General features: G+C 44.0%; 10 protein-coding genes across 10 annotated transcripts; 4 read left to right on the plus strand and 6 right to left on the minus strand.

The window, feature by feature from the left end:
* Positions 1-309: 309 nt before the first annotated feature.
* On the minus strand, positions 310-1,786 carry V865_002145 (uncharacterized protein; the record flags this gene model as incomplete). Its single annotated transcript, XM_066225950.1, has 6 exons — positions 310-327; positions 526-627; positions 743-892; positions 1,004-1,040; positions 1,139-1,279; positions 1,452-1,786. The coding sequence occupies 6 exons, from the start codon at positions 1,784-1,786 to the stop codon at positions 310-312; spliced, it is 783 nt and encodes a 260-aa protein (XP_066082047.1).
* A 456-nt stretch (positions 1,787-2,242) lies between these two features.
* Positions 2,243-3,163, minus strand: V865_002146 (uncharacterized protein; the record flags this gene model as incomplete). The annotated part of the gene is made up of 6 exons (XM_066225951.1): positions 2,243-2,348; positions 2,415-2,551; positions 2,644-2,769; positions 2,849-2,864; positions 2,936-2,985; positions 3,053-3,163. The coding sequence occupies 6 exons, from the start codon at positions 3,161-3,163 to the stop codon at positions 2,243-2,245; spliced, it is 546 nt and encodes a 181-aa protein (XP_066082048.1).
* Positions 3,164-3,894: 731 nt separating this feature from the next.
* Positions 3,895-6,369, minus strand: V865_002147 (ATP-dependent RNA helicase DBP3; the record flags this gene model as incomplete). Its single annotated transcript, XM_066225952.1, has 6 exons — positions 3,895-3,968; positions 4,047-4,229; positions 4,371-4,678; positions 4,754-4,901; positions 5,051-5,169; positions 5,363-6,369. 6 exons carry the CDS (start codon positions 6,367-6,369, stop codon positions 3,895-3,897), a joined length of 1,839 nt encoding a protein of 612 aa, XP_066082049.1.
* A 486-nt stretch (positions 6,370-6,855) lies between these two features.
* On the minus strand, positions 6,856-8,079 carry V865_002148 (uncharacterized protein; the record flags this gene model as incomplete). The annotated part of the gene is made up of 6 exons (XM_066225953.1): positions 6,856-7,139; positions 7,182-7,339; positions 7,401-7,482; positions 7,560-7,621; positions 7,683-7,739; positions 7,850-8,079. 6 exons carry the CDS (start codon positions 8,077-8,079, stop codon positions 6,856-6,858), a joined length of 873 nt encoding a protein of 290 aa, XP_066082050.1.
* A 563-nt stretch (positions 8,080-8,642) lies between these two features.
* Positions 8,643-11,066, plus strand: V865_002149 (uncharacterized protein; the record flags this gene model as incomplete). Its single annotated transcript, XM_066225954.1, has 11 exons — positions 8,643-8,729; positions 8,895-9,081; positions 9,174-9,364; positions 9,436-9,605; positions 9,663-9,763; positions 9,818-9,888; positions 9,946-10,074; positions 10,135-10,245; positions 10,300-10,462; positions 10,525-10,698; positions 10,759-11,066. 11 exons carry the CDS (start codon positions 8,643-8,645, stop codon positions 11,064-11,066), a joined length of 1,692 nt encoding a protein of 563 aa, XP_066082051.1.
* An 893-nt stretch (positions 11,067-11,959) lies between these two features.
* Positions 11,960-12,862, plus strand: V865_002150 (uncharacterized protein; the record flags this gene model as incomplete). Its single annotated transcript, XM_066225955.1, has 1 exon — positions 11,960-12,862. The coding sequence occupies one exon, from the start codon at positions 11,960-11,962 to the stop codon at positions 12,860-12,862; it is 903 nt and encodes a 300-aa protein (XP_066082052.1).
* Positions 12,863-14,803: 1,941 nt separating this feature from the next.
* V865_002151 (uncharacterized protein) lies at positions 14,804-17,091 on the plus strand (the record flags this gene model as incomplete). Its single annotated transcript, XM_066225956.1, has 11 exons — positions 14,804-14,902; positions 14,974-15,246; positions 15,307-15,450; positions 15,509-15,603; positions 15,660-15,710; positions 15,764-15,850; positions 15,908-16,032; positions 16,097-16,261; positions 16,324-16,565; positions 16,632-16,970; positions 17,035-17,091. The coding sequence occupies 11 exons, from the start codon at positions 14,804-14,806 to the stop codon at positions 17,089-17,091; spliced, it is 1,677 nt and encodes a 558-aa protein (XP_066082053.1).
* A 166-nt stretch (positions 17,092-17,257) lies between these two features.
* Positions 17,258-20,339, minus strand: V865_002152 (eukaryotic translation initiation factor 3 subunit C; the record flags this gene model as incomplete). Its single annotated transcript, XM_066225957.1, has 7 exons — positions 17,258-17,744; positions 17,805-18,586; positions 18,638-18,820; positions 18,883-19,221; positions 19,285-19,834; positions 19,912-20,006; positions 20,094-20,339. 7 exons carry the CDS (start codon positions 20,337-20,339, stop codon positions 17,258-17,260), a joined length of 2,682 nt encoding a protein of 893 aa, XP_066082054.1.
* A 626-nt stretch (positions 20,340-20,965) lies between these two features.
* Positions 20,966-23,920, minus strand: V865_002153 (uncharacterized protein; the record flags this gene model as incomplete). The annotated part of the gene is made up of 8 exons (XM_066225958.1): positions 20,966-21,195; positions 21,315-21,357; positions 21,434-21,700; positions 21,842-22,303; positions 22,366-22,451; positions 22,522-22,698; positions 22,761-22,827; positions 22,895-23,920. 8 exons carry the CDS (start codon positions 23,918-23,920, stop codon positions 20,966-20,968), a joined length of 2,358 nt encoding a protein of 785 aa, XP_066082055.1.
* A 457-nt stretch (positions 23,921-24,377) lies between these two features.
* V865_002154 (uncharacterized protein) lies at positions 24,378-25,998 on the plus strand (the record flags this gene model as incomplete). Its single annotated transcript, XM_066225959.1, has 4 exons — positions 24,378-24,584; positions 24,640-24,732; positions 24,849-25,759; positions 25,887-25,998. The coding sequence occupies 4 exons, from the start codon at positions 24,378-24,380 to the stop codon at positions 25,996-25,998; spliced, it is 1,323 nt and encodes a 440-aa protein (XP_066082056.1).
* Positions 25,999-26,289: the final 291 nt, after the last annotated feature.

Here is a 26,289-nt window from a genome sequence, read left to right on the forward strand (position 1 = left end):
TTGTCGACCACAGACGGAATGGACTGGAGAGATCGTTAGATTATAGATGCTTTTGTATCGACTGAGACACATATACCCTATATTACCCTATAGAAGATAGCGGATTTCATCATGTCATTGATTCATTATAACGATATAATATATACAGATTGGAAGGGGGTTTAGTTTCGTACTCTCGTGATTGATGTGTAAATGTATAATAACTAGTATAGATGAGATTTTGTATGCAAGGTATAACAACAATGATGTGATAACAGCGAGAAGATGGAAAGAGGTGGACGGGAATTATGGAAGGGAGTCTTAGTATAATCATTTCGCTAATAATACCTGTAGAAGTGTTGATACACGATCAGCAAGTGAGGTATATCATATTGATTCAAGTGAAGAGGAAGAAGAAGAAGCAGATGATTATGACTTACTCAATTTCGAGCTGTTATAATCATAGAGAGAACCGAAGCGAAACGAATCACACCAGTCAGTCCAGTGAAAGGCCTTACTGGTGAAATAAAAAGAAGGGGAACTTACGAATTGTAAAGCAACATATCGTGGAGAAAGTACGTTCAACCCCTGTGGGTTGAACAGCGTTTTATTGGATTCTTGGATGAACCGTTCAGCTCTTTGTAACTCCTAAAAAGAAGATAATGAAAGATTAGCCAACATGCTGAGTGTTGAATTGACCGTATTGCCTGATATGAGATCGGCTACTTGTAGATAATTGGACTGTCACTTGATATCTTCTCACCTTTTCAAAATGACTTGCCCTCCATATCAAACTCGTCCAAAGTGTTCCCACAGCAATCAGATTATCCCATATGGTCGCTCTGACAGAATACGCCGAATACAGGATCTCGTTGAGGGTAGTGATAAACTCAGATATTTGGTGCGGCTGGATCTGCAAGTGAGCCATCAAGATCACAACAGAATTCAAAACATTCAGCTCATATACTTTGTTCAATTGGTTTGAGATGTTACATATGCTTTTAAGAGGTGAATGGCGACATACCCTTCCTACCAATTCCATTGGATAGACTGTATCGAACCTGTATGTTTGTGGATAGTCAGCGATACCACCGTGATGTATTTAATCCTCGGAAGCGTCTGTGATTATTGAAGTGGACATTATGCGACTACAACTCACTGACATACTTCCCCACCACTCCAATCCCTTTCTATCCTTACGATCTCCTTCGGTAAATGTTTGCCTATCGTCCCTGTTATGGGTTGGTGGAAATACGAGTGGGGAGGGAGAGCCTGAAGGGCATAGTACGATCTCGGCTTGCTATGATTTTTGACATAATGGTGTTGAGGATGATGACATATAAGCATATAAGGTATTGTTGAAGTGGTTGTAGATAGCCATGATACATCGTATCATTCGTGATGGTAGTAATGCAATTCGATCATCATATCAGCTTCCAAGACGCTCATTAGTCGTGAATGTGCAAACATACCCATCCCCCCCTCTCCAACCTTTTAAATCCCTCTCAACCTTCTCTTCCCATTCCTTCAATTTCGACCTCTCAAACTCTTCTTCCCAATCTTGGTACTTCCCTTTCGATATATCCCCGTTATCTCTGTCTCCAGGTTGTCGAATCACGCTGAAACTACCACTGTTACTGGTAATTACTTCATTGAGATTTTGTCTGACGAATGGAGTGGTCTCTGTATGTGATCCTGGAGTGTAAGGTGTTTGTGTTTGTGTCTGTGGGGAAGTGGTGGATAATGGATGAGGAGGGGTGAAGGGGATTGCACTCGCACTCGCACTGGCAGTCGAGGTAGGGGTCATCCTATACTATTTTTTACCTAGATAGTCAAGTGGTTGGACTTGAGTCCTCGACTGTGTCTTCGATGATCTGTACGGTCTACGCTGATCTGGTCATTGTGATCCTTGGTGTTGTATCTATGACAAACGTATATACGAGTAAGGTATGTAAAAGTGTAAGGTAAAGTCCGAATGACGCTTGGACCTCCATCCATCTCAATTGAATTGGATTGACAACTACGATTTTGTTTACGCTTTCACCCGTCGGAAGAGTTACAACCGACCGACGATCACCTCATCTGAGGTCTCATTCCCAGTGGCAACTCTTCTCACCGCTCAAAAGACCTCTACTCATGAATGCAGTAATGCGAGTTGGATCAAGTGCATATAAATGCATTATAATCACTCCAGGCTATATTTAATTTGGTATAAACACAATCCGAGTATATATCTAGAACATCCGTCCGAATTTATTTATAATTATAACAACTTTTCGATCTCCTCTTTCAATTTCTCAGGTTTAGTGGATGATCCATACCTTCCTACTACTTTACCTTCCTTATCAACGAGGAATTTGGTAAAGTTCCTACAGCGAGCATCACGTCTCATTAGCTAACCGAGACAGAACAATGAAAGGCAGGGTTACACATACCATTTGATAGAAGTTGTTCCTGCTATACCACCTACACCTTCACCTTTCTGGGATTTCAACCAAGCAAATACTTCGTTCATGTTTTTACCGTTCACTTCGGATTTCTTCATCAAAGGGAAGGTTACACCGTGGTTGAGCTGTACAAGCAGGAGCACAAGCAGATCAGCACATGCATATCAGGAGGGAGAAGAAAATGAGGCGAGGCCAGTCGAGGTTAGGAATGACTCACAGTACAGAATGAAGATATATCATCATCGGTACCAGGTTCTTGACTCCCGAACTCGTTGGAAGGGAAACCCAGTACTTCTAAGCCTTTATCATGGTATGATTTGTACAATTCTTCGAGGCCGGTGTACTGTTCAAATACAGGTTGAGAGTCAGTCATAACTGATCATTGGTCGATCGTAAATTAGAAAGAGGGATAAGATGCTCACTTGATAGGTGAATCCACTGAATTCATTCACCAATCCATCATCAGTCCCTTATCTTTCCCAATGATGAACAAACAACGGATGACTCACCATTTAGATGCTGTATTCACTATCAATACAACCTTTCCTTTCAGAGTTGCCTACACCGTCAGATCACCTCGTCAGCACCTTACCGATAAGTAGAGCAGAGCGATGATATATACTCACAAAGTCCAATTCACCTTTACTCCCAGGTAAAGTAGCTTTCAACTCGTAGAAACTCTTCTTGGCAATTTCGGAAGGTATCGATTCGTATCCTAATTTGGCGAATAAACTCATGATGTAGATGATGGGTTAAGAACGATATTATATTGGTACGTTATGGATAAACAAGTAGGATGATCGAGTTAGATTGGATGGTTTGTGATTCATGTAAAATATAAAACAAGGCAAGACAAAGGGAAGATGAACAAATTCAGCTTGACCATATATATGTTATCGAAACAAAACGATTGTATCGTCTCATTCACCGTTCCGTCCGGTCCACTAACCACCGAACGATCCACGGGCATCGTAGGTGGTTAGACACCGAATAAATAGTTCGAGAACAACTGAGTCCTTGCATCTCCATATGCATAATGCGATGGTGTAAATAATGATCATTCGCCGTAAGTGCCTTAAGCCTGAAAAGGTGAAATACAGTCGCATTTCATAACGATTTAAACCGAACGACTTCGAAAGACCTTCGGGGAATGGCAAAGCTGAAAAAGAGAGAGAGAGAGAGATCCGGGATTTGCGGAAAAATTCGAAATGCGAGCAAGTGATGACATAAGACTCGAATCACTCGTGGCGGCCGGTTTCAAGTCTTATCTCAATATGACTGTTGGTCAGTCCACACCAGAATTGCTGATGACATCTATCATACATAAAAGCAAGCATCTATCAACGGTACAAAGAATCAAGACGATCAAAGATACGGCTGTATACCATACCCGATGAAAAATGATGGATCTAAGGCCTATCTCATACCAAAAAAAAAAGATCTTTGAACCTGATCCACGACATCACACCTAGTCAAAGGTGATCTTGGTAGCAGCAGGAGCATCACTAGTATCCTTATAGAAAGCACCATATGATCCGTGCTCTATTTCCCCAGAAAAGTAACCAATTGTCAGCAATGGACCACTTGTATTGTACTGTGAATAAAGACTTGACGACTCACCCTTTTTCTTGATGGTTGTAGGGAATCTATCCATCTCCTTTGGAACATCCGCTCCAGCATCTCTCAGAACTCTCATGAATTCACCTGCCAAGGATTTCTCATGGTTCTCCCCAGTGAAGAAAGTTACGGCTTTACCTGTCTTGCCTGCTCGTCCAGTTCGACCGCATCGGTGTACAAAATCCTCTGCGTTATCAGAGTTGTATCAGCTATGTCCAACGATATGACGACAAACCATTATACAAGGATAGTCTGTCTGAACAGGGTAGTCCTGGTATTTAGGTTGAGGTAAAAGTGATGTGTCGAACAGACAAAAGACCAACTCACCGGTGGTCAAAGGGAACGTCACATTGATGACCAACCCCACATCAGGAATATCCAATCCTCTCGCAGCTACATCCGTAGCAACAAGAACATTCTGTTTACCAGTCTTGAACAAGTCCAAAGCCTTGAATCGAGCGTCCTGAGTCATATCACCATGTAACGCGCCGACGTTGTAGTTGGCTTTTCGGATGGTGTATTCAAGACGTTGAGCTTCTTTCTTGTATAAGGCGAATACTAATATACGGGTTGGGGATGTGGGAGTATTGGGGTGAGCTTTCAAGTGGTTTCGCAGGTGGTACAGTAATCGTCCGCTAGATGATTTACATGTATTAGATTGGTTCATTTCAAAGGGATAGGAGCACAAGTAAGGGAAGTGGCAGACTCACTCTTTGTCCCTTGAGTTGTCCAAGACTTCTACGACTTGCTCGATCCTCTTGTTAGCTGAAAGCTCGTCTGATCCGACGGTTATCCGAATAGGATCGTTGAGGAAGGAAGAAGCGAGTCTTCGGACTGATTCAGGCCAGGTGGCAGAGACTGTGTATGAGAAGATGACAGGTTAGCATGCTGTTACGATTACATGGACTGGATAGAGCAGAAAAGGTGTACTACGTCGCGATGCCATAGGTAACATGCCCGGTCCAATGGATTGATGGGCAAGATGATAGATAGTGGTGTTTACTCACACATGACAGTTTGTCTACCTTTGGTACGATCAGGCGTATGAGCTATAATTCTTCTGATATCATTCTCGAAACCTTGGTCTAACATTCTATCCGCTTCGTCTAACACAAGGTATGATACGCTGCGTCATAGACAGAGGGTCAACGACGGTCGTATTCGGTATAATAATAGAGGATACGTAGGACGATATGAAATATAGATGTCCTGTTTATAAATCACATTCTTCCATTTTCGTTCTAGTATGCTTTTTGGTATATTGTCCATATGTCACAAGGAACCAAAAAGAGAAACAACCTTTGAAACTCTTCACTCACCTACTCAAATCCAAATCACCCGCATCAGCCAAATCCAAAGTTCTTCCGGGAGTCCCCACGACGATCCTTGTCTCTCCCTTTTTCAACTCATTTATCTGCTCGTATTTACCTACACCACCAAACAAACAGACCGAATTGATCCCTACGGATTTACCAAAAGCCGATATCGTATCGTGCGACTGTTGGGCGAGTTCTCGCGTAGGTGCCAAAACCAACATGGCAATTTGACCTTTACCTTTCTTCCCCACGGGTGGAAGCGACGCTACGTGGTTGAGACCTGGTACACCGAATGATAGAGTTTTACCGGATCCTGTTTCTGCTATACCCACTACATCCCTCTTGGCTAATAGTGCTGGCCAACTGCATGCTTGAATTGGGGTAGGTTTAGAGAATGATTTGAGGAATGGTTGAAGTGCGGGATTGATAGGTAGCGAAGGTATAGATAAGATTGGAGGATAGACTGAAGGAGTTAAAGTGATGTTTTGGGAGGTGAGGTAGGTGTTGTGTTCGGCGGTGAATTCAGTTGAAATACTTGGCACAGAAGATGATGGACCGGTAGTGCTGGTGGTAGTGGCGGCTTGAGCTTTTACGAGCTTCTTTTGCTGTTTCTTACTCAACACCGGAGTAGACTCCTCTGTAGAAGGGATGGAAGATTCAGCGGGAGTAGCTGATTCTTCAGTCTCTTCGGTCTTCGACTTCTTCGTCTTCTTCTTTGGTGGTTCATCTGCGCCGCCTACAGTCTCGGAAGGTTGAGCATCCCCATCGGCTCCAATAGATTTACTCTTCTTCTTCTTATCCTTCTTCTCTTTCTTCTCTTTTACTGTTTCTTCCACTGCATCTTCACTACTCTTCCTCTTCTTCTCTTTCTTCTCTTTCTCGGCAGGAGTTGATTCACCAGAAGTACCAGCGGCGGCTGCTGCTTTGGCAGCTTTCCTAGCTCGCTTCTCCTCTTTCAATCGTTTCTTCTCTTCCTTGCTTATCGCTGGGGCGGCTTCTTCGATTGACATGTTGAATATTTGATTTTCTACTATGGGTCTGTCTGATGTATTATCCCAATATATGCATATGGACGATCGCAATCGATAATTTTTGATTTTGTAAATAAATCTTTCACCGGAAGCTCGTAGATCTGAAATTTCAACCTTAAAGGGGTGGTACACATATGTTTCTCTATTTCCGACGGATCAAAGTCAGCCACGGGTCATCCTGTCAGGATGCTCTCGTGCTCTATGTATAACCATTACCAGATGCTATTTGATCAAGCGGTAACAATGAAATGGTCATTCATATACAGGTGAATGTAAGAGGGAAAGATGATAGATAATACAATATACGACATAAAAACGCAATCTCCTTTAAACGTCGATAACAACTCGGGCTTCTCCTCATTCTCTCAATTCCAAACAGATCAAAACAATCTAGTGATTGAGTAAATACCTTTACTTGCTATTCACTTTCACTTGAGACGGCGGGCAAAATCACTCTTAGCATCTTCATCCATCAATGTCCATCTTCCCATTAGCAACACCATTAACACCTCCTTCCTCTTCTAGTGCTTCCTCTTCTTCCTTCTGTAACAGCTCCCTAGCCTTTTTCATAGCGAAAGCAGCCTCTTTTGAATAATGGTTATTTCTTTTTTGAGCGAATTCCTTATGTTTCGCTTTCTGCTCTTCATCCATCTCATCTTCGCTATCGCTAAATACCTCACCAGAGTTGGCAGCGGTATTAGCGGCTGTCGCTCCCAATGCCTCCGGTCCGGGGATATTGGGTTTACCACCTGAATGGGAAGAATGGGATGATCTGGAAGAGCCAGATGAACCGGGTCGAACGGGTCTGTCGCGAGTAGGTAAGGAGAACGAAGCTGATCGAGAGGAACTGCTTGAAACGGAAGGTCGTCTGGGTACTTCGTCTTGAGGTTGTTGAGCTTGGGAGTTGAAGAGGGTGTTTTCGGTGGTTGAGTTGGGTGTGCCTGGGAAACTGATCGAGTTCATACAGGTCAGCCACTAGTACCAATGCATAAACGGGAAGGAAGTCTTACCTTCCCCGTCCTGGATCCAGAGGTGTATTAGGTGATTTAGGAGCTTGATCATGCTCGAGGTCGAAGTTTGGGATGTCATTGTCTATCAACGTGACATATGTAAGTAAGGTAAAATTCCAGATGAGTGACAGTCGGGTCATAAGAAGATGGATGACCCACCCAATACTCGATCGTTCTCAGCATCGTATCGTACATAGGGTGTTTTGGGTTCGGTGATTTTCCTAAAAACATAGTAGTACATGTTAGTAACATATATCATATAGATAATATAGCATCACTCACATCAACGAATCCTTCTGTATCTCGGTCAATGCGATGTTTGCTTCGTCCCATTGCAGGCTATAGAGTATAAGTTATAGTTAGTATAGATGTTTTATATATATGTTTCATATAAACAGTAGTATTCTCCTATCCCACCCCTAACTGCCGTAGCAAGAGTGAAAACTCACTGGTTATCCACTAACATGCCCTCCTCCCCCATCCCACTCCCCCTTCTGAGGGGATTCTTTAGAATCCCCCTAGAAGGTGGTGGCCTATCCGCACTAGATACCAAAGGTGGTGACTCTAACAAATCATCTGTCGCCGGTGCCGGTGGTCCCTCTGTATGTGGGATATCAATATGATCAGGGTGCGGGTGAGTGGATGCGTAGGTGTGTTTGGGTGGTTCGGGTGGGATCATCGTGTCTGTTCAAGTTGCTGTTGTTGCTGAAAATACAAGCTGCGAATTCCAAGGATGTAAATGATGTATATGTATATATAGATAACCAAAAGAGATATCAGATGTAATTATGTTTAATGAGAAGTAGACGTTTTCCTCGCCCTAACTAGTCAGTCACTAGACACACTTGAATGACTGACTACCTTGTTGCTCCGGATGCGAACTATGTGAATTCCCAAACAGTACTCAACAGAGCACTTGACACGAGGTGAGGGGTTACTACATCATCACCATGCATCATCGTCGGTTACTTGTCACATGTTTACGTTATCATCCGGGCTATAGGATAAAATGCAATAAATGGATATACTGGAATATTCCACAGTGTGACCGTTGATACACGTGTCTTGATAGATATCTTATATCTTCCACGTCGGCATCTGTCACTGTCACTGCCACTGCCATTGACGCGATCCCGTAGTCACAACCAACTTATTCCATCCCATTCCTCGCTTTCTCGACTGTCTCAACCTCACCATCTTTCCATTCTCCAAGTCTACCTTAGTCACATACTCCCAAATACGATGCGAGCCCAAAACGTTGTCAGCGCAGCTGGTACTTCAGCTTTGATGTTGGCTGCTTCAGCCGCTGCCGAACAAGCTGTATTCCATGTGAGTGGTTGCTCTGTCCGTCAATCAAGCCGACGATGTCGATTGTGATGGAATGTGCGGAGTGGTAGGAGCTCTGTAGTGCAGCTATTCTATGTCTTATCCATAGCTCGGATGTGTAATCAAGAAATAGCGGGATTTGTCACTAACATCGATACATTTATATAGCCTACCTCCCTCACCGCCCCTTTCATCGAACAGTTCAACGAGAACATTGCCGATTCACGATGGACTATATCCCGAGCCACCAAGCAGACTCCGGTAGGCGACGAGATCTTCTCTTATGTAGGTCAGTGGGAAGTTGAAGAACCAGAGGTGTATCCTGGTATTCAAGGTGATCGAGGTCTTGTATTGAGTGAGTTCAGGCTTCGCCGTGTTGACAGCATCACCTGCACTTGTGGTTGGCAGTACGGTCACAATGCTGACATTGGTATCAAATGCTCGTAGAAACCAAGGCCGCTCACCATGCCATTTCGACTCTTTTCCCTGAACCTATCGACCCAAAGGGTAAACCCCTAGTAGTTCAATACGAAGTCAAACTTCAAAAGGGACTTGAATGCGGTGGTGCTTACATCAAACTCTTGACCGAAGGTGAAGGAGGTGAAGGTTTCAGAGCTGGTGAAGATTACACAGACAAGGTCAGCAATCCTGCTCCGATTACGTTTCTGCCAATATCTGATGCTAATTTATCCGTATTGCGTGTTGCAAGACCCCGTTCACAATCATGTTCGGTCCCGACAAGTGTGGTTCCACCAACAAAGTCCACTTCATCTTCAGACACCGAAACCCAATTACCGGTGAATGGGAAGAGAAACACCTCAAGAACCCTCCTGCTCCCAAGATCACCAAGACCACGGCTCTATACACTTTGATCGTCAAGTACGTATCGCCCATATCAACCTTAACAATGGCAAAGTACTGATGATGTTCGGGTAGCCCCGATCAAACCTTCGAAATCCTCATCAACGACGAATCAGTCAAGACCGGTAGTCTTCTTGAAGACTTCACTCCTGCCGTCAACCCACCTAAGGAAATTGGTACGTTAGCTGTCTCGGACTCCCATAACCCAAGCTGACCTTTCCCTTTCTTAGACGACCCTGAGGACTTCAAGCCTGAATCGTGGGTTGACGAAGCTGAGATCGATGATCTCGAGGCCACCAAGGTCAGTCAGCTGATTTTACATTCTTCTATGGGCAACGTAGCTGACGTTGTTTCATAGCCTGCCGATTGGGACGAAGACGCTCCTCTCATGGTGACTGACGCTGACGCCACCAAACCCGATGACTGGCTGGAGGACGAGCCTGAATACATCCCCGATCCAGAAGCCGAGAAGCCTGAAGAATGGGATGTGAGTCCAGCTAGACAATCGTGGAAGGACAGGCATGGAGCTGACCGACTGTTCATACAGGACGAAGAAGATGGAGACTGGGTCCCTCCTATGGTTCCTAACCCCAAATGTGAAGAGGCTGCTGGATGTGGTCCATGGATTCAACCCAAGATCAAAAACCCTAACTACAAGGTGAGCTACGACGTTGACGCTGATTCAATATGCAGCTAACATGACTCACCACAGGGCAAATGGACCGTTCCCAAGATCCCCAACCCAGCTTACAAAGGTCCATGGGCAGCTGCCAAGATCCCTAACCCCGCTTTCTTCGAAGACTTGCACCCCTCTGACTTCACCAAAATTGCTGGTATCGGTATTGAGCTTTGGACCATGACCGAGGATATTCTCTGTAAGCTACCTGTTGACTTGACTGGAGCGCATGGTCGGCTTACACTTTAATGAACCATATAGTCGACAACATCTTCATCGGACACGATGCTTCTCAAGCTAAGAAATTCGCCGACGAGACTTTCCACGTCAAGAAGCCTATTGAGAAAGAAGCTGAGGGATCTTTGGAAGATGAGGATCTCGACCACCCTAACACTTTGGTTGACAAGATCCGATTGAAGGTTTACGAATTCATCCGTGAGCTGTCATGATGTTTAAGGTTGTCAATAATTCCAACTAACAGTGATTTGAATGTAGACCTCGCTAGCATCGATGCCGCCTCTGCCGTCAAACAAATGCCAGAAGTTGCCGCCGGTCTCGCTCTCACCGCTTTCACCACTCTCGGTATGCTCCTTGCTCTATTCGGTTTGATCGGTTCTGCTCCTACCAAGGTGAAACAAACTACCACTGTCAAGAAGACACCATCTACCAAAGCTGTCGCACCCGTTGCTCCCGCCGGAGAAGAAGAGAAGAAAGCTTTGGACGATGCCGGTGTACCCGTCCCCAATCCCGAGGTCACCAATCCCGAAGTACGAAAGAGAACTACCCGATCTACCAAGGATTAATTGGTTGTTGTTTGGTTGAGAATGACGAGAATACATGTGTTGGTGATATGAGAGGTATTGCTGTCAGGATGAAGATTGAGGTGGAGAAGGACGAAGAAGACACAAAACAATTATATACCCCAAAATGACGGATCGTTCTTAATACGTACATAGTTATGTAGTTTGGATGACGATGTACTCTGAATTGCATGATCCGGCCGTACTGGAAGGAGAATCCTGACTAATGCAATAATGAGATATGTCATCGATCTTTCCATATGAAGACATATATAAGGAAGACCGATGTAATTTACTAACCTATTATGAACGGATCGAAGACTATTGTGCGTTATCGAAGGGTATGATACAGTACTTGACTATACACGTAACTTCACTGAGGGCGGGTTAACACGAGAATGATCTCAGTATTAGCCGTCTTCGGCAAGCCCTCGGTCATTTTGGTGTTGATATACGCAGCAGAGCAAGAAGACATCGAGGTAAGAGGACTTGACGAAACGAAGCCTGAAAGGTATGAATGATTTCGATGTCCTTTGTTAGGTGTTAGGACGCACTGTGGCAAGGCGTAGCTGATGGCGAATCAGTCGGAGAGAAGACTTGTCCTTCTTCTCTCTTTCTTTATTCGAAGTTTTCCTGTGACTGGTTGACCGTGAATTGAAGTTGGATGTATTTGCCACTTCTCTCCTTACGCTTACGCTTGACTTTGATAAGTGAATGTCTCTTACTGATGGCCCAACATCGAATCCGCCGTAGTAGACCCAAGGATTATACAATACAAGTACACAGTCCTAACTTTTTGAGACCCAGTCAATTTCCGTGTCGCCGCTTAACTCCAAAACAAAACGAAATCATCAATCGAGCTCTCATCACAGTATACAAGATAACTGTAGTACAACATGGCAACCAACCCCAAAGATTGGAATTATACCCCTAGTCTTCCAAGAAAAGATTCATTTAACCCAAGTCGTATATATATCATGTCTAATAATCCAGACGATATCGCCACACCCACTCTTGAACCCGACACTATATCTTCAATACCTTCACCTTCCCCTCTTCCCCTTAGCGATAGCGTATACCCTCCTCCATCGGGTGGGTGTGATTATACGACATGTCTGAATACCTCCGCCACTACTTCCAGTAGGAACATGAATATGGAAGATCAACATTACGCTCTGACATTATCAAATCGAATTTCAGAAGAGAGAACTAGAATAGCAGAAGAGAGATTGTTCGATACTCAATATCAACTTGAATTGGCATTCAAAACTGTCACTTTGGTTCATACTACCAAGTCGAAATTGTTGGATAAGGTTTCTTATCAAATGGCTCAACAGGACTTTGAAGGATGTATGAAAGTGGATCACCAATTGTCACATTATCCTCCCAGCGTACGTGAGAGAATGGTGAGATCCTTGAGCGAAGGGTTTTTTCAAAAGCTTGTAGAGGGTTTGGTGGAGAGCAAAGTGAAGGAGGTATGGGAACGATCTATAAGATCCTGTTCAAATCCTGAAAAAACATTGCAAAATCTAATTGAGAAGAGTGAACTAAGAGTAAGAGGGAGTTATGAACCGGATTCGACCAAACGTACTTTATTGCATGGTACGGAATTGACTAAAGAGTATTTGACGGCTAAGAAGTATTCGTTAATCATACCAAATGAAGAGACGGAAATGGGAATGCCCACGCTAGGTAGGAATACATATGACTTAAGGGTCTACTTCAAGAATTCTTTGGGAGCTCCGAAATTACCTGAGAGGAAGAGACCATTATGGCCTGATGAATATACTTCGTGTTGACCTTTGGGAAGAAAAAGGAAAGTGAAGTTGAACGGCCGGCATAATGTACTGTAGTATATTCGTGGAACGTTGTATTGTCATAAAATGCATGATAGTCTATATTGTACCCAATACGACAATATACTGCAATCTAATCGCGAATCGGACGTTGACAGTCATCCATCTGACATAATGACTAACTTTGTTTCGTGCACTTGGAGGTGTATATGGAGTGTGTGCCTCTAGGAGCAGTGTGATAGAATGGCCAATCTTTAGGCCAAAAACATCCTTTGATTTGATTTACCGATGTGTAGGTGTTACTGAATGCATGCATGCATCATCATACAATTCGAAGATCACTCCTTGCCATACGAGTCAACTAGCCTTCCCAGGAGCGGTTCTGCGTGTGACCTCAATCAATAAAAGGATCTTCCGCAGTTTTGTATACATGATATGATGGCAGTTGCCACAGTTGCCACAGTCGTCCCAGTCCAGTCAGGCAACACATTGTAACACTGTCGTTTAATGTATAATCCGCCACTTCCCAATTGAACAAGCTCAACAGGTTCTTGTTAGTCGATATAGCAAGGCACTCCTTCCTAAGATCCTGGAGGACGTCTGGTCAGCTTGTAGACAAGCTACAAGTGCCAGTGAGGACCACTCACAAGGCATGGAAGCGATCCCCAAAAGATCGGATGTGACTTGCGTCGATCTTGAGAGGGTAGGTACAATTTATCGTATGGTGGGTCACCATCAGGATGTCGACCTGGTTCCAATCTGGCAAACATCACGGAGAGGAAAAGCTCGTTCGCGACAATTTCTTTGGTAAGTAGGAGATAGAAGAGATGATGGAGACGGTCTCCAGAGGTTTATTTACTTGGGGCTATCGATACGCAAAGACCATTTGGACACGTATACACCGCAAAGTCTCTGACATACAATTAACAGCTTGACATTTGTGATGCAATGGAGAGTAATCCTACGGATGGCTTCGAATTTCTCACTGAAATGCTATATAGCCACATGATATACTTGTTACCCAGCAGGTGAAAATCGAGTGACAGGAAGTGGCTCTTGCTCCACGACTGTCTTTCTGTAGAAACATGAATCCACAGTCGGAAATGATATCATGATAATTGAGTTCTTCCCTTGTACAATATTACTTGTAGCACCCTTTCATAAGCTTACAAATCGACAGATGTCGGTATTGCAAATGTCTGGGTTGGGCCAACGATTGATGATAAGAATCAAATCATGGGAAAGTTCTTTCCTGGATTCGTTGAAAGTATCGTATCGACTGGGTGGACCACCCATTTCCCACAGAGCAGCTTGAGCTTGAAGGTAGCTGGGATTTGAGGAATGAGAACGCCCCTACTAGATTGGTTAGGAATGCCTATGGCGGGAATGACGTCCTTGCCAGAAGACAGATCTTGAGTATGGGACAAGACGTCAAACAAATAAGGGATGATACGACTGTTCTGCAAGCTTCACGAGATCATGAATTTCATCAGGTAGGAAGCTGACATGTTTGTGATCAGCGTGGTCCATTTCGGCGTTGATAGTTTCCTTGTGAATAAGTCGACCCAAGGGGCAGAAGTAGACCGCAAGGCCTCTGACGGCAGCCCACTGGTAATACTCGGTGAAACCCTTGACACCGATGTACCAGAGACGTAGGAAGCTTGAGCTGTTGAATGATCGCCTTGTTTTCTCCACCCGTATATTAGCTGTTTATACTTCAGTGACAATGCAAATGTGATATGAATGAGCAGATGTGCCCATGCCACCTTGGATTTTTGCCACTCGACCTCATACCGCATAAACAAGAAATGCTTCCGTTCACCATCATTCGCTCGCATCACTCGTCAATGAGCCATATAGTAGAACTTGCACTCATATTTCTGTATCATAAGAACATCACTTCTCCTGGTCATACATACCTCTACCTCACTTGGACATATCAAAATGGAAGGGTTTGGTCTACCTATGAGTTTTGGCAAAAAAGCCAAACCAACTGCGTCAAATCTGAAAGCGAAAGTGGATAATACCAAGCGATTTGAGCCAGTGAGTCAATTCTCTTACTTGACTGGTTGTCAGTTACTCTAGGCTAAGTACCGATGGATATATGTCATAAGACACCCGAAATAACCAAAAAAGAAACATCGGAACCTGGACCCTCTAATTCCTCCACACCTGCAATTGAAGCAACAACAACGAAAGCGGAACCGGACGAAGAAGATGAGGAGATTGGACCGGTCCCTCCTTCTGCAGCTGGAGCTAAGCGAAAAGCAGATGGCGAGGCTGAAGCGAACTCAGAGGAAGACAGCGATGAAGATGAATATGATGATGAGGAAGAAGTAGATAGGACACCTATATCGCATGAGATCATATTGAAAGATCACACGAAAGTGAGTACGATCGCACAACTGAGTGATGGGTGGTCAGCAATCTGACCAGACGAACCATAGGTACTCTCGGCTCTAGCTATCGATCCATCTGGGGCGAGAATAGCAACTGGATCACATGATTACGATACGAAACTATGGGATTTTGGAGGTATGGATTCTAGGTTGAAACCTTTCAAAAGCTTTGAACCTAATGGGAATTACTATGTGAGCCACCCGATCATCTAACACGTCCATAGCTGATCTGTACGTGGATCTTTATTAGGTACATGATTTATCATATTCACCTGATGGAAGGAATCTTTTGGTCGTCTCTGGTACGCTGCAGCCGAAGGTGTTCAATAAAGATGGTGAAGAAGGGTGAGCTCGCTTTCAGATATCAATTGAAATAGATCGAAGAGCTGATTTTGTTTTAGAGTGGAGTACAATAAAGGTGATGTCTATCTGAGGGATATGAAGAATACCAAGTGAGCTATCATCAATTCGAATTTGAATGCCCAGCTGACATGGGATAACTCAGTGGTCATACAGCTGAGATAAATGGGGGAGCATGGCATCCAACGGATAATTCACTGTTCTTGACATGTTCGAGCGATTCGACATTACGGTAAGCTATGATCTTCACCATTTACTTAGTCAAAGTGAAGCTGACTTGTGCTACTAGTATATGGGATATTGAAAATAAGAGGAAACAGAAACAGGTGATAGTGGTCAGATCAAAAGAGAGAGGAGCTAGGACGAGAGTAACTTCGTGCGCTTGGAGTCCAGATGGGAAGATGATTGCAGGAGGTGAGTCCGATATCTCCATGACTATACGAATACAATCGGCTGATGCTTTCTACTACAACCTTAGCATGCTTTGACGGTGCATTGCATATCTGGAATACATCTTCCAACTATGCAAGACCAAATTACAGTAACGATAATGCTCATGCTAAGAATACGGAAACAACTGGAGTGGTGTTTTCAAGGGATGGGACCAGAGTAGCGACGAGAGGTGGAGATGATACTGTCAAATGTGAGTAGATCAACTCTCTTTTCACCCTCCAAGAGATGCATCTAATCTTGGTTGTCACGCAGTATGGGACATACGGTCTATACGAAAACCTCTAGCAGTAGCTACAGGATTAGATAACCTGTACCCCGAGACCAACATCATATTCTCCCCTGATGATAAATCAATCTTAACTGGATTATCAGCTCCAAAAGGTCAGAAAGGTGGATTGGTGTTTTTGAATTCTCAAGATCTAAAGGAAGAGAGGAGAATCGCAATTGGAGAAGGTAGTGTGGTTAGAGTAGAATGGCATTCGAGAATCAATCAGGTAAGTCCCTCTAACAATAGAGGATGTTACTTCGTTCATGCTGACTGATCTTGGGTACGCTGTCAGATATTCGCATCTTTATCTACGGGGGCTTTGCACGTCTTATACTCTCCCCACTCATCAATCCGAGGAGCGTTATTACCACTTGCGAAATTACCCAAGACTGCACCTCGAGATCCATCGTTCTCCACTGCGGATGTACAACCAGTCATCTACACGCCAGATGCACTGCCAATGTTCAAAGATAAAGGACACAGGGAATCATTACATCAAAAGGAAAAGAAAGCAAAGAAGATGAAACCTATGGAACCTGTTAGAGGAGCTGGACGAGGCGGTAGATTAGGTGCGAGTGAAACTCAGGGTTTCGTACAGACTTTGTTCCCATCCGAGATGGTATTTGAAGATGTAAGTTTGGTCTGTACACGGTATTTTGAAGACTCACAGCTGATCTAAATGAATTGATTTGTAGCCTAGAGAAGCTTTGCTCAAATATGCTGATAAGACTGATAAGAAGGATGAAGAGTAGTCGGCTGATGCATATCGCTGTCCATCATATTTTATTATATCATATGTCCTGCTTTCAAAATCTGCAGAAGAAATCATGCAACATCTTAGATGAAATTTCTGTTGTAATGGTCGTTATACACATATGCGAATGCATGGAGCCAAAACCTATCTAGTCATACGTAAACTTATTGAGCAGTAACTCTTCTACCCATTGTCGAACCTAAACCAGCATTGAATCCACCTCTACCTCTACCGCCCCTGCCTCTGTACGAACCTCTCTGACCGTTATTTCCCCTTCTCTCATTCTTATTACCTCCCTCCTGACCCGCAGAGGTCGTTTGACCCGATCGTTGATCATTTGTATTCTGCTGGTTTGATCCTAATTTCAGATCTAAGGTCTTCTCATTCTGCTCCAATAACGATGAAGTCCTTTCGGCCAACTGTTGAGCTAATCGTTGAACTTCCGATTGATCAACTCGATGGAAGATCACCACTTTATCAATTTGGTCTAAGGAAGCTGGCAATTCGTCGGTATAGATCATTCGGGAGATTATGGAAGTGACGGTCTGTTGAGGTAATGAGAATGTCGTGGCAAGGTGTGAAAGGGAAAGGGAAGCGTAGTATGATGAATAGGTGAATAAGTAGGTTCGTAGACCTTCTTCTTGGATTTTCCTAGTAAAATAATTATTAGATTAGCATTACAATCTGAGGAGGTATGTCTGGTGCACTCACTTCGCCAAGATATCCTTGACCTGGTCGACATTCTCCAGCAGCGACCAAATCTTGATTGACAAGATCAAATCCCTTGCCTTCTCCCATTCTCCAGCTTGCAAAGCCTTTGAAGCTTTGATGATATGGTCTCGGGTGTTCTCGGGAGGACCCATGAAAGCCTGTCTATCAGCAAGATCTAGCAATCTCTTGAAGACCTTAGACGTCACTCGACGTCTTTGTTCCTCAGTGTCGACCGAAGCTAAGAGAGGGACTTCGATCAACATGCACGAAGTCAAGTATGCGGCTTCGAGCAATTCGACGTTGAGGTGCATGTGAAAGGGGAGCAATCGTCTCTTTTCGATCAATTCTTGCTCAGGCGATAATTGCTGTTGATACCTTTGAACCGATTGAGCAAGTAACTCCTTCTGTCGTTGAGTGGCAAACATATCACCGAGAATCGTCTGACATTCAGTGACGTAACCGAGCTTGAATGCGGCGAGACCTAATTGCATGATAGCTCGGTTGTAAAGGATCTGAGTGGTGACGTCGGCATGTTGGATGGTATCTTGCAAGTGGGACATGAGTAAGAGATCTCGGGCTTGGTGATATCGTCCGTGAGAAGCATGGTTGAAGATGTGGAACAGTATGGCTCGAGCACGTAAGACAGGAGCGTCGGAACCGTAGATGTAGACACACAAATCGTGGATGAGTCCCTCGGCATCTCTCTTGGTTTCGGTAGGAACGATCTTGGATTGGAGACTGGATGGTATTTTCGATTCGAAATGTTCGATAATGATGTTGGGCTAGACATCAAATAAGCTAAAAGTCACAGATCTTTCAAGAGGAAAACTCACTTTAGCGTAAACATGTTCCAATCGTCTAATGACAGCTCGAGCAGTGGAGTCGGTGATCGCTTCACGTTCGAAGAGAGATTGGGCTTTGGCGATGAGGGTGTAGAGGGGTGCTTCCTGTCTCAATCGCTCAATGTAGTCGGATCCCTTCTCGTGAGCGTCAGTGTGTTGGAGAGTTTTGGTGAACTAGGGATTTGACGACGATTAGCATATAGCGACATTGTGATAGGTCTTCACGCAGGACTCACCTCGTTGTCCAAACTCTCCAAAAGACTGATCAAACTACCTGCTACAGTGACTCTTTCCTTCTTTCCATTGACCACTTGAGGTTCCCTCTCGACAAGGTCATCGTACTCTCCTACAGTCTCTTGAACGACGTAATCGGGGTTATCCAAAAGTAAAGTGACAAGTTGATCGAGCTCGTTCAAGCCTAACACCCAGGAATCATGGGGAATATGAGCGAGATTTTGAGAGTAATCTAATCGTGCGGGAACAAGGGCAAGGAGGACTCTGATTTTTTGATAGGTGGTTTCGGAGACTTCGAGGAGCTTGGACAAAATCTTGATAGTTTCGGCCCGATCGGTGTTCTAAACGAAAACAGACATGTTAATTAAATACACTATACGGATGAGTGAATACGAGTAACTCACCTTTCTTCCACGTTGTTCGAATATTTCTCGAAGAGTTTTGAATACACCTTCAGGAGTTAGGTTAAGAGCTTTACCACCTTTACCGATAGTCATGAAATCTTCGTTTTGATCTTGATCCTCACCCCCATCGGCAATTTGAGCTTTCTTAGCTACTTTTTTAGGTGCAGGAGCGGCATTGGCAGCTTCATAAGCAGCAGTGTAAGCTGATGGGTCTTCGATGTAGGTTTTAAGTACAGCTTCGAATTCCTTTTGCTTCTTCTTCAAAGTTTGTTTCAACCCGTTCAATGCCTTGGCTTTGGCAGGAGCCATCTTCTTCTTGGCTGATTTTTCAGAAGCGATAGTTTCGTTGACATCTTTTTCCAACGATACTAAGATCTCCAAAAACCTAGGTGGGATATGTCCAGCGGCGGAGACGGTAGTAGCGACGACTGTAACTTGATGTCGTTGGATGAACCTGAACACCTTGTCTAATTCTGTGGAAGCTAATACCCAGTCGTTGTTTCTAGTGGCATTGGTGATGTTGTGGATGGCAGCTTCCATTTCGGCGAATCTGAGAAAAGTCAGATACATCAGATCTTAGTCCGACCAGATGATATACAAGACGACTTGTGAGTGAATGTTACTCACCTCTTATCCTTGGCACTCAACACTATGGTCTTATCTTCCTCTTCTTCCTCTTCGTCAGTGGAGTCTGCACCCATCAAGAATTTGTTTCCTCGGGCCTATTCAATAAACACCACATATCAGCATATCCCTTCATGGTCATTTCCGATAACGAGACTTATTCTAATTGGGGAAACTTCACTCACCGCTCTCTCATCCTCACTATCACTCAAGTCTTCCTCATCCTCGTCACTATCCTCTTCACTCTCCTCATCGCTATCCTCCGCGTCACTCCTCAAAAACATCGAAGCTTTATTCTTGGTCTTCTTGGCCTCTGCCAATTTCCTATCTTGAGCTATACCCTCATCTCCGGACAAGATGGATTCCTCAGAGTCTGATCCGGAGGAAGAGGATGAATCGGAATCTGATCCTAATTTGGCGAAGAACGACATTTTGGCTGACTAGCTGATAGCTGAGTTGATTTTAGGTGTTTTCGTTTTTAGGTGTTGTGATGATAAGCTTGCAGGTTGGGTTGTAAGCTTGGCAATGTTGCCGTCTGGATATGGTACTTGTGAAGATGACCAAAGACGTTTTTATATGCTATGCTATATACCACCACAGGTGTGTGAGTGAATGAGCGATGAACAATGAGAGTGTGGTTCAACATCTTTTATTGAAATAATCAGAGGACACGAGGGGAGCTTACAACCACAGAATTTATATCACCGAAAACGCCGAAAGAACAATAACCTGAAAGAAATATGTGTGGGATGTGTGGCACATGTGGCAGACGTATAAAAAGCAATAAAGGCATACTCATACAGGATGATGCATAGACAGAGCAGATAGCTCTGCTGCCTATCAAGCGTGACAACCATGATAGGATGACAAGGGATGATTGCTATCTGCTTTGACACTCGGACTGACTCTTCGCAATTCGCATTCAGCTTTCGAGATGAGACGAATGCACAATGCTAGTATTCGAGGGTAGGGCATAGTTGACCGCAACTAATTTTGTATCTCATGTCATTTACTCTATGCTTCAGTTGATTCACATGTGTATATCTAACATCAATATTTATCCTTCCTTATAATTCCCAACATTCTCCTCCCATAGCTTCTGGCAATCCACATTCGCTCCCAATTTCGCACACATCAAGAACGCCCCGCTCAACTTCCTATTGAGAGAGTAGGTTTCTTGTGGAGGAGGGGTTAATCGATGTTTCAACATGATAGGGATGAGGGCCCGAACAGAGTCTGTAATGGTTTGTTTGGCGAATGGGTATTTGCCAGAATACGAGAATGGACCTAGAATGACATTGACAGAGATTAGCAATATGTCGAGTGATATGGAGATGATCATTGTATGATTCTATGATTTGATCATGGCGAGTATTGATTGCGTCAAGAGAGAGGTTGTGACTCACTCGCAACCAATGCCATAGAATCCAAATGAGCTTCCACCATGACCTATGAACAATCAGTCAGCACACCTTGCGAATGACCTGGTGAAGTCAATTGTTGTAATTGAACAAGTATGACTCACATCATTCTCTTCACCAGTCAGATAACCCAATTTGAGACTCTCCTCTTTCATCATTCCCCTGTCGCCTACCAGGCAAGATTTCAACAATCTATACCAACCATCCATAAACTCCTTGGTATATTCTCTAGAAGCTCCGAAATCAATCAGTTGGATACCTTCTTTACCATTCGTATTGGTGTAGAGGAAGTTCGCCCAATTGGGATCGGTCTGCATGAATCGGAATTGGAACAGCTCCATGAGACATAATCGGAGGATGTTGGTTCCGATCTGCGCACATCAGTAGTATGATCAGCTCAATTCAGCTGTCATCAAAGAACGTGCTACAAGGGAGGGTTATATGAGGACGAAATGTTATTCGCATCTTGTTGAGATGAGAGATGTTTGAGAGCTCTAGAAGATCGTACTCACCCTATCTCTTGCCTCTTGGCTCAATCCCCTAACTTTACTCAAAGGTTTACCATCCATCCAACTAGTGGTCAACACCCGTCCAGTCGTTCCCTCTTCTACAACACTGGGTACCGAGAAATAGTCATCATCTTTGAGCAATTCCGCGAACTTCCTTCCTGCCGCAGCTTCCATGACGTAATCGCACTCATCTTGCAATTCCCTCCTCATGACTGCTATTGTATTTTGCAAATACAATCCCTTGGGTAATAATGCAGATGATCGAAGTAACAACGATAAGTTATTCAAATCCGATTCGATAGATGACGATACACCTGGGAATTGAATTTTCACCGCCACGGCCTCATCGGTAGAGGCAAGCGTCGCTCGATGGACTTGACCTATCGATGCTGAAGCGATGGGCGTACGGTCGAATGAGGAGAAGAGGGATTGCCAATCTGAACCGAATTCTTCTCGCATTACTTTCTACAAACACACTTGAGTCAGTAGATGCGGTATTCAAGATCATTGGAATACAGGATACCCACCTCCATCTGCCAATCAGGCATATAATTCGCATGAGCTTGTACCTGATGTAAGACTTGTTCTATCTCAGGAGGTAACATGTGGTTGTCTGTCGGCAGGTTCATCATTAGTCATGACCTGTGTTTTACCTTTCTGTTTGAGCTGGAAAATCAACAAACCTTGTATACTCATGAATTGACCCAGTTTCAACGCTGCACCCCTCATTCTTCCTAAAGTAGCGACCAGTCTCCTTATATTCGCATCACTCATGAATACACTTCCATTACTCTTGTTCCCTCCTGCAGTACGACGAATCGACTCTGATGCTGCTCCGATAGATAAAGATGCAGCAAGAGCTATGAGGAACGTACAAGAATTAGCTTATCACATATAGTATACACAATAAGAGTTCACTTACATCCATAATGGAATAATCTACCTAGTCTTGATGAAGGCACCTTTGACGCTCTTAACACCACTGGGATCTATACACGAGATATCAGTTTGGTCATTCGGGTCTGTAATAACAAAACGTTGATCATCACGACTCACCTCTTCCTCATCGTCTAATTGCGATTTTATAGATGTCGGGTCAGCTCCCCGATCCTCCATACCATCCACCGTCTCTATGGGTCGAGCACCACTAGATTCGCCAGATATTGCTGAATTGTTATCGAGCTGTATGGGTTGCGATGCTTCCGTTGGAAGTCCAGCTGGAATCGACACATCGTTCTCGACCTGCTTAATCCCTCCAGAGCCAGCAGAGTTCGTAGTTGGACCTTCTACGTTCGATGATACTCCCTCGGAAGTGGTAGGTATGGAATAAGCCGATGCATTTACAAGCTCATCTAGCGGCTTAGATGTAGACGCTTTATTGGACCGATTGATTTTCTCCTCTTTTGTTGCAGTCGATTGGACAGAAACGGAAGGGGAAGCAGAAGGGGTTTGTGATTTCCTTTTCCTAGATTGTTCAGCTTCGATATGTCTATCAGGGTGGGTATCAGGTGCTGGCGGTGGATTCTGCCGAGGCGAAGCTTTGATCAGATCGTTAAGTGAGGGTCCAATAGAATTTGTTGGTGGTTGCCTAGAAGTTGAGCTTGTACTCGATGAAACTGTCTTGGATCGAGACTTTGAAGGTGAAGGGGAAATGAGAGTTTCGGAGGATGGCGTGGGAGGTAGGCCTTTCTTCTTACGCTGTTCAGCTTCTATGTGTCTATCTGGATGAGTGGCCGGTGCAGGTGGTGGAGGTGAATGAGGTGCTTGAGATATCAGCCTATCGAGAGGGGATAACTTCTTCGAGGAGGTAGATGAAGAAGCTGGAGGGGCGGAGGAAGTGAAAGGTGGTGATCTCGATTCATGTTGTTCTAGTATGTCCGATAATGTCTGTACCTTGACTAGATCACTTTGTACATGATTGACACTCGAATCTGTATCTGTATCTCCCTCCTTCTCCTTGCCTTTGCCTTTGCCTTTTCTTGTATGTTGGCTGTTGACGGATGCCGCGGCAGACAAAGCAGTTACTTCCTCCAACTGTATGGCAGCTGAACGAGCTACCACTCGGATGACGGCGGAGAGCATCGCCAGGTGTACCTTTGCAAGGCTGACTGAGGGTTAGCTGATGAGATTCTCGAAGGCTAGAACACCACGATCTGTGTAGGCTTGTCCTAGTCTCGCATCTGATCTGATATCTGTCCTGATCGGAATCTTCGAATGATCTTGTGGTTTTACCGAAAATCGAGCCGTCCCACGTGGATATGCGCTGGTGCCCCGCTGAGTCGGAGTGTGCCGGACACTGTTTGAGTGTAGTAGGGAATCAGCGGAAAACATTGTTCGTGTCTCTTGCTTGATCTCTGTCCAACGATACAATCTCAAAAACAAAGCCCATACGACTGGTAGTTGACAGGCAAACGATCAATCCCGGGATCTCCCTTAGACTATCAAACTATAAAAATCCATCAACAACATCCTTGAAAACCTCTCTTTCCTCTTTCCTTCTTCACACCCTTCCCCCTTCAATCGAAAACAGTTCACGAAAATGTCAATCCGTATAGCAGCCTTACGTGCAGGTCGACCTACCTTTTCTCGCCCAAAAGTCTCTCTTCCTCAGCTGAGCAGACGGGCCTACTCTACCCCATCTTCTCGAGCTGCCCCGTCGTATAAGGGCTTGGGCGCTTCAGCAGCTACGGGTTTTGCTATTGCTTTGGGATATACCATCTACCATGGGTACAACGAGTCAAAACAGGTCAGCTCAACAATACGCACCGTAGTCGTACAGAGCTGATTCTATGAGTCAATAGGTCCGATGTGATGCTGCTCCCCTTGTCGATGCTGTAGATACCTATGGATACCCTTGGTTACCTGTTGATGCTATTGAAAAGGATGATCCCAAGGTATGTGCTGTTGATTTGTGAATCTTTTGTTTTTCATATCATACATCTTACTTTCGCCGCCTCCATAACGTTGTTCCCGTTTGTACAAGCTTAGCTAATGAAATCTGTTCTCTTAGAATCCCATGCGTATACGAATGGCTAACTGGGTGAAATCCCTCCAAGATCACATCGTAAACACAATGGAAAAGATCGAATCTGCTTCTGAACCCAACTCCTTCTCACCCTCTTCTGAATCACCTAAATTCCCTAGAGACACATGGTTGAGGAAAGAAGGTGGTGAAGGTTCTTCATGTGTATTAGCAGGTGGTAGGGTATTTGAAAAAGCAGGCGTGAACGTTTCAGTCGTCCACGGTTCATTACCACCTCGAGCTCAAAAAGCAATGTTACCCGATCATCCATCTTTACCTGAACCCATCGAGACCGTTCCATTCTTCGCTACAGGTTTATCAATCGTCATACATCCTCGAAATCCACATGTACCAACTGTTCATTTGAATTATAGGTACTTTGAGATTGAAGATCCTCAAAATCCAAATGAACCTAAAGCATGGTGGTTTGGTGGAGGATCAGATTTGACTCCATCATATCTAGATGAAGATGATTGTATACATTTCCATCAAGAACTCAAAAAAGCTTGTGATAAGCATGATTCAAGATATTGGCCAGATTTCAAAAAAGCCTGCGATAAATATTTCTTCATCACTCATAGAGGTGAATCAAGAGGTATAGGAGGAATTTTCTTCGACGATCTTACGACTTCAAGTCCCATAAATCAACCTCCCGTATCGACAATGAAACATAAGACGAAAGAGGATCTATTCGAATTTGTAAAAGATGCTTCGTCGGCCTTCTTACCGGCTTATGTACCGATAGTCTACAAGCATAAAGATAGGAAATGGACGGAAGAAGAGAGAAGATGGCAACAATTGAGAAGAGGTAGATATGTAGAGTTCAACTTGGTTTATGATAGAGGCACGAAATTCGGATTACATACTCCCGGCGCGAGAGTGGAAAGTATCTTAATGAGGTGAGTTTGGAATTTGTGACTTGAATCAACCGTCCAACTTTGATTTACTGGATACGATCCAATTCATACATACATCCTGCTTGTGTCTGCATATTGAGAGCACCTTGCTGACCTTTTATCTCCTTAGTCTACCCGAAACAGCCAGATGGGAATACATGTCCCCCGTAGGAGCAGAGGGATCCAACACCCCCGAAGAAGGATTACAGAAAGTATTGAAAAATCCTAAAGAGTGGGTATGAGGGGTATGATCCCATAGAAACGGGGAATGAGTTGTATACATCAAGTATAAGTAAAATTTAGCAGCATAAGCATAGATCACAAATAAGGTTCAAAAGGAATCTTGGGATGCTTCATATAGTAAAGCATTGACTCACATGCATCTCATAACGTCTCAATCGGTGCACTTGATGTGCTTTGCCTCATATTGTATAAAGATGTATTGGAAGTGGAAGAAAAGTCCATTCATGATCATATTATTACAACAATTTCCGAGATCTATCATCACTATATAAAGTCATCTACTTGTATGT

Source organism: Kwoniella europaea, chromosome 1, assembly GCF_036810445.1.
Source record: "Kwoniella europaea PYCC6329 chromosome 1, complete sequence".
Lineage (NCBI taxonomy): Eukaryota > Fungi > Basidiomycota > Tremellomycetes > Tremellales > Cryptococcaceae > Kwoniella > Kwoniella europaea.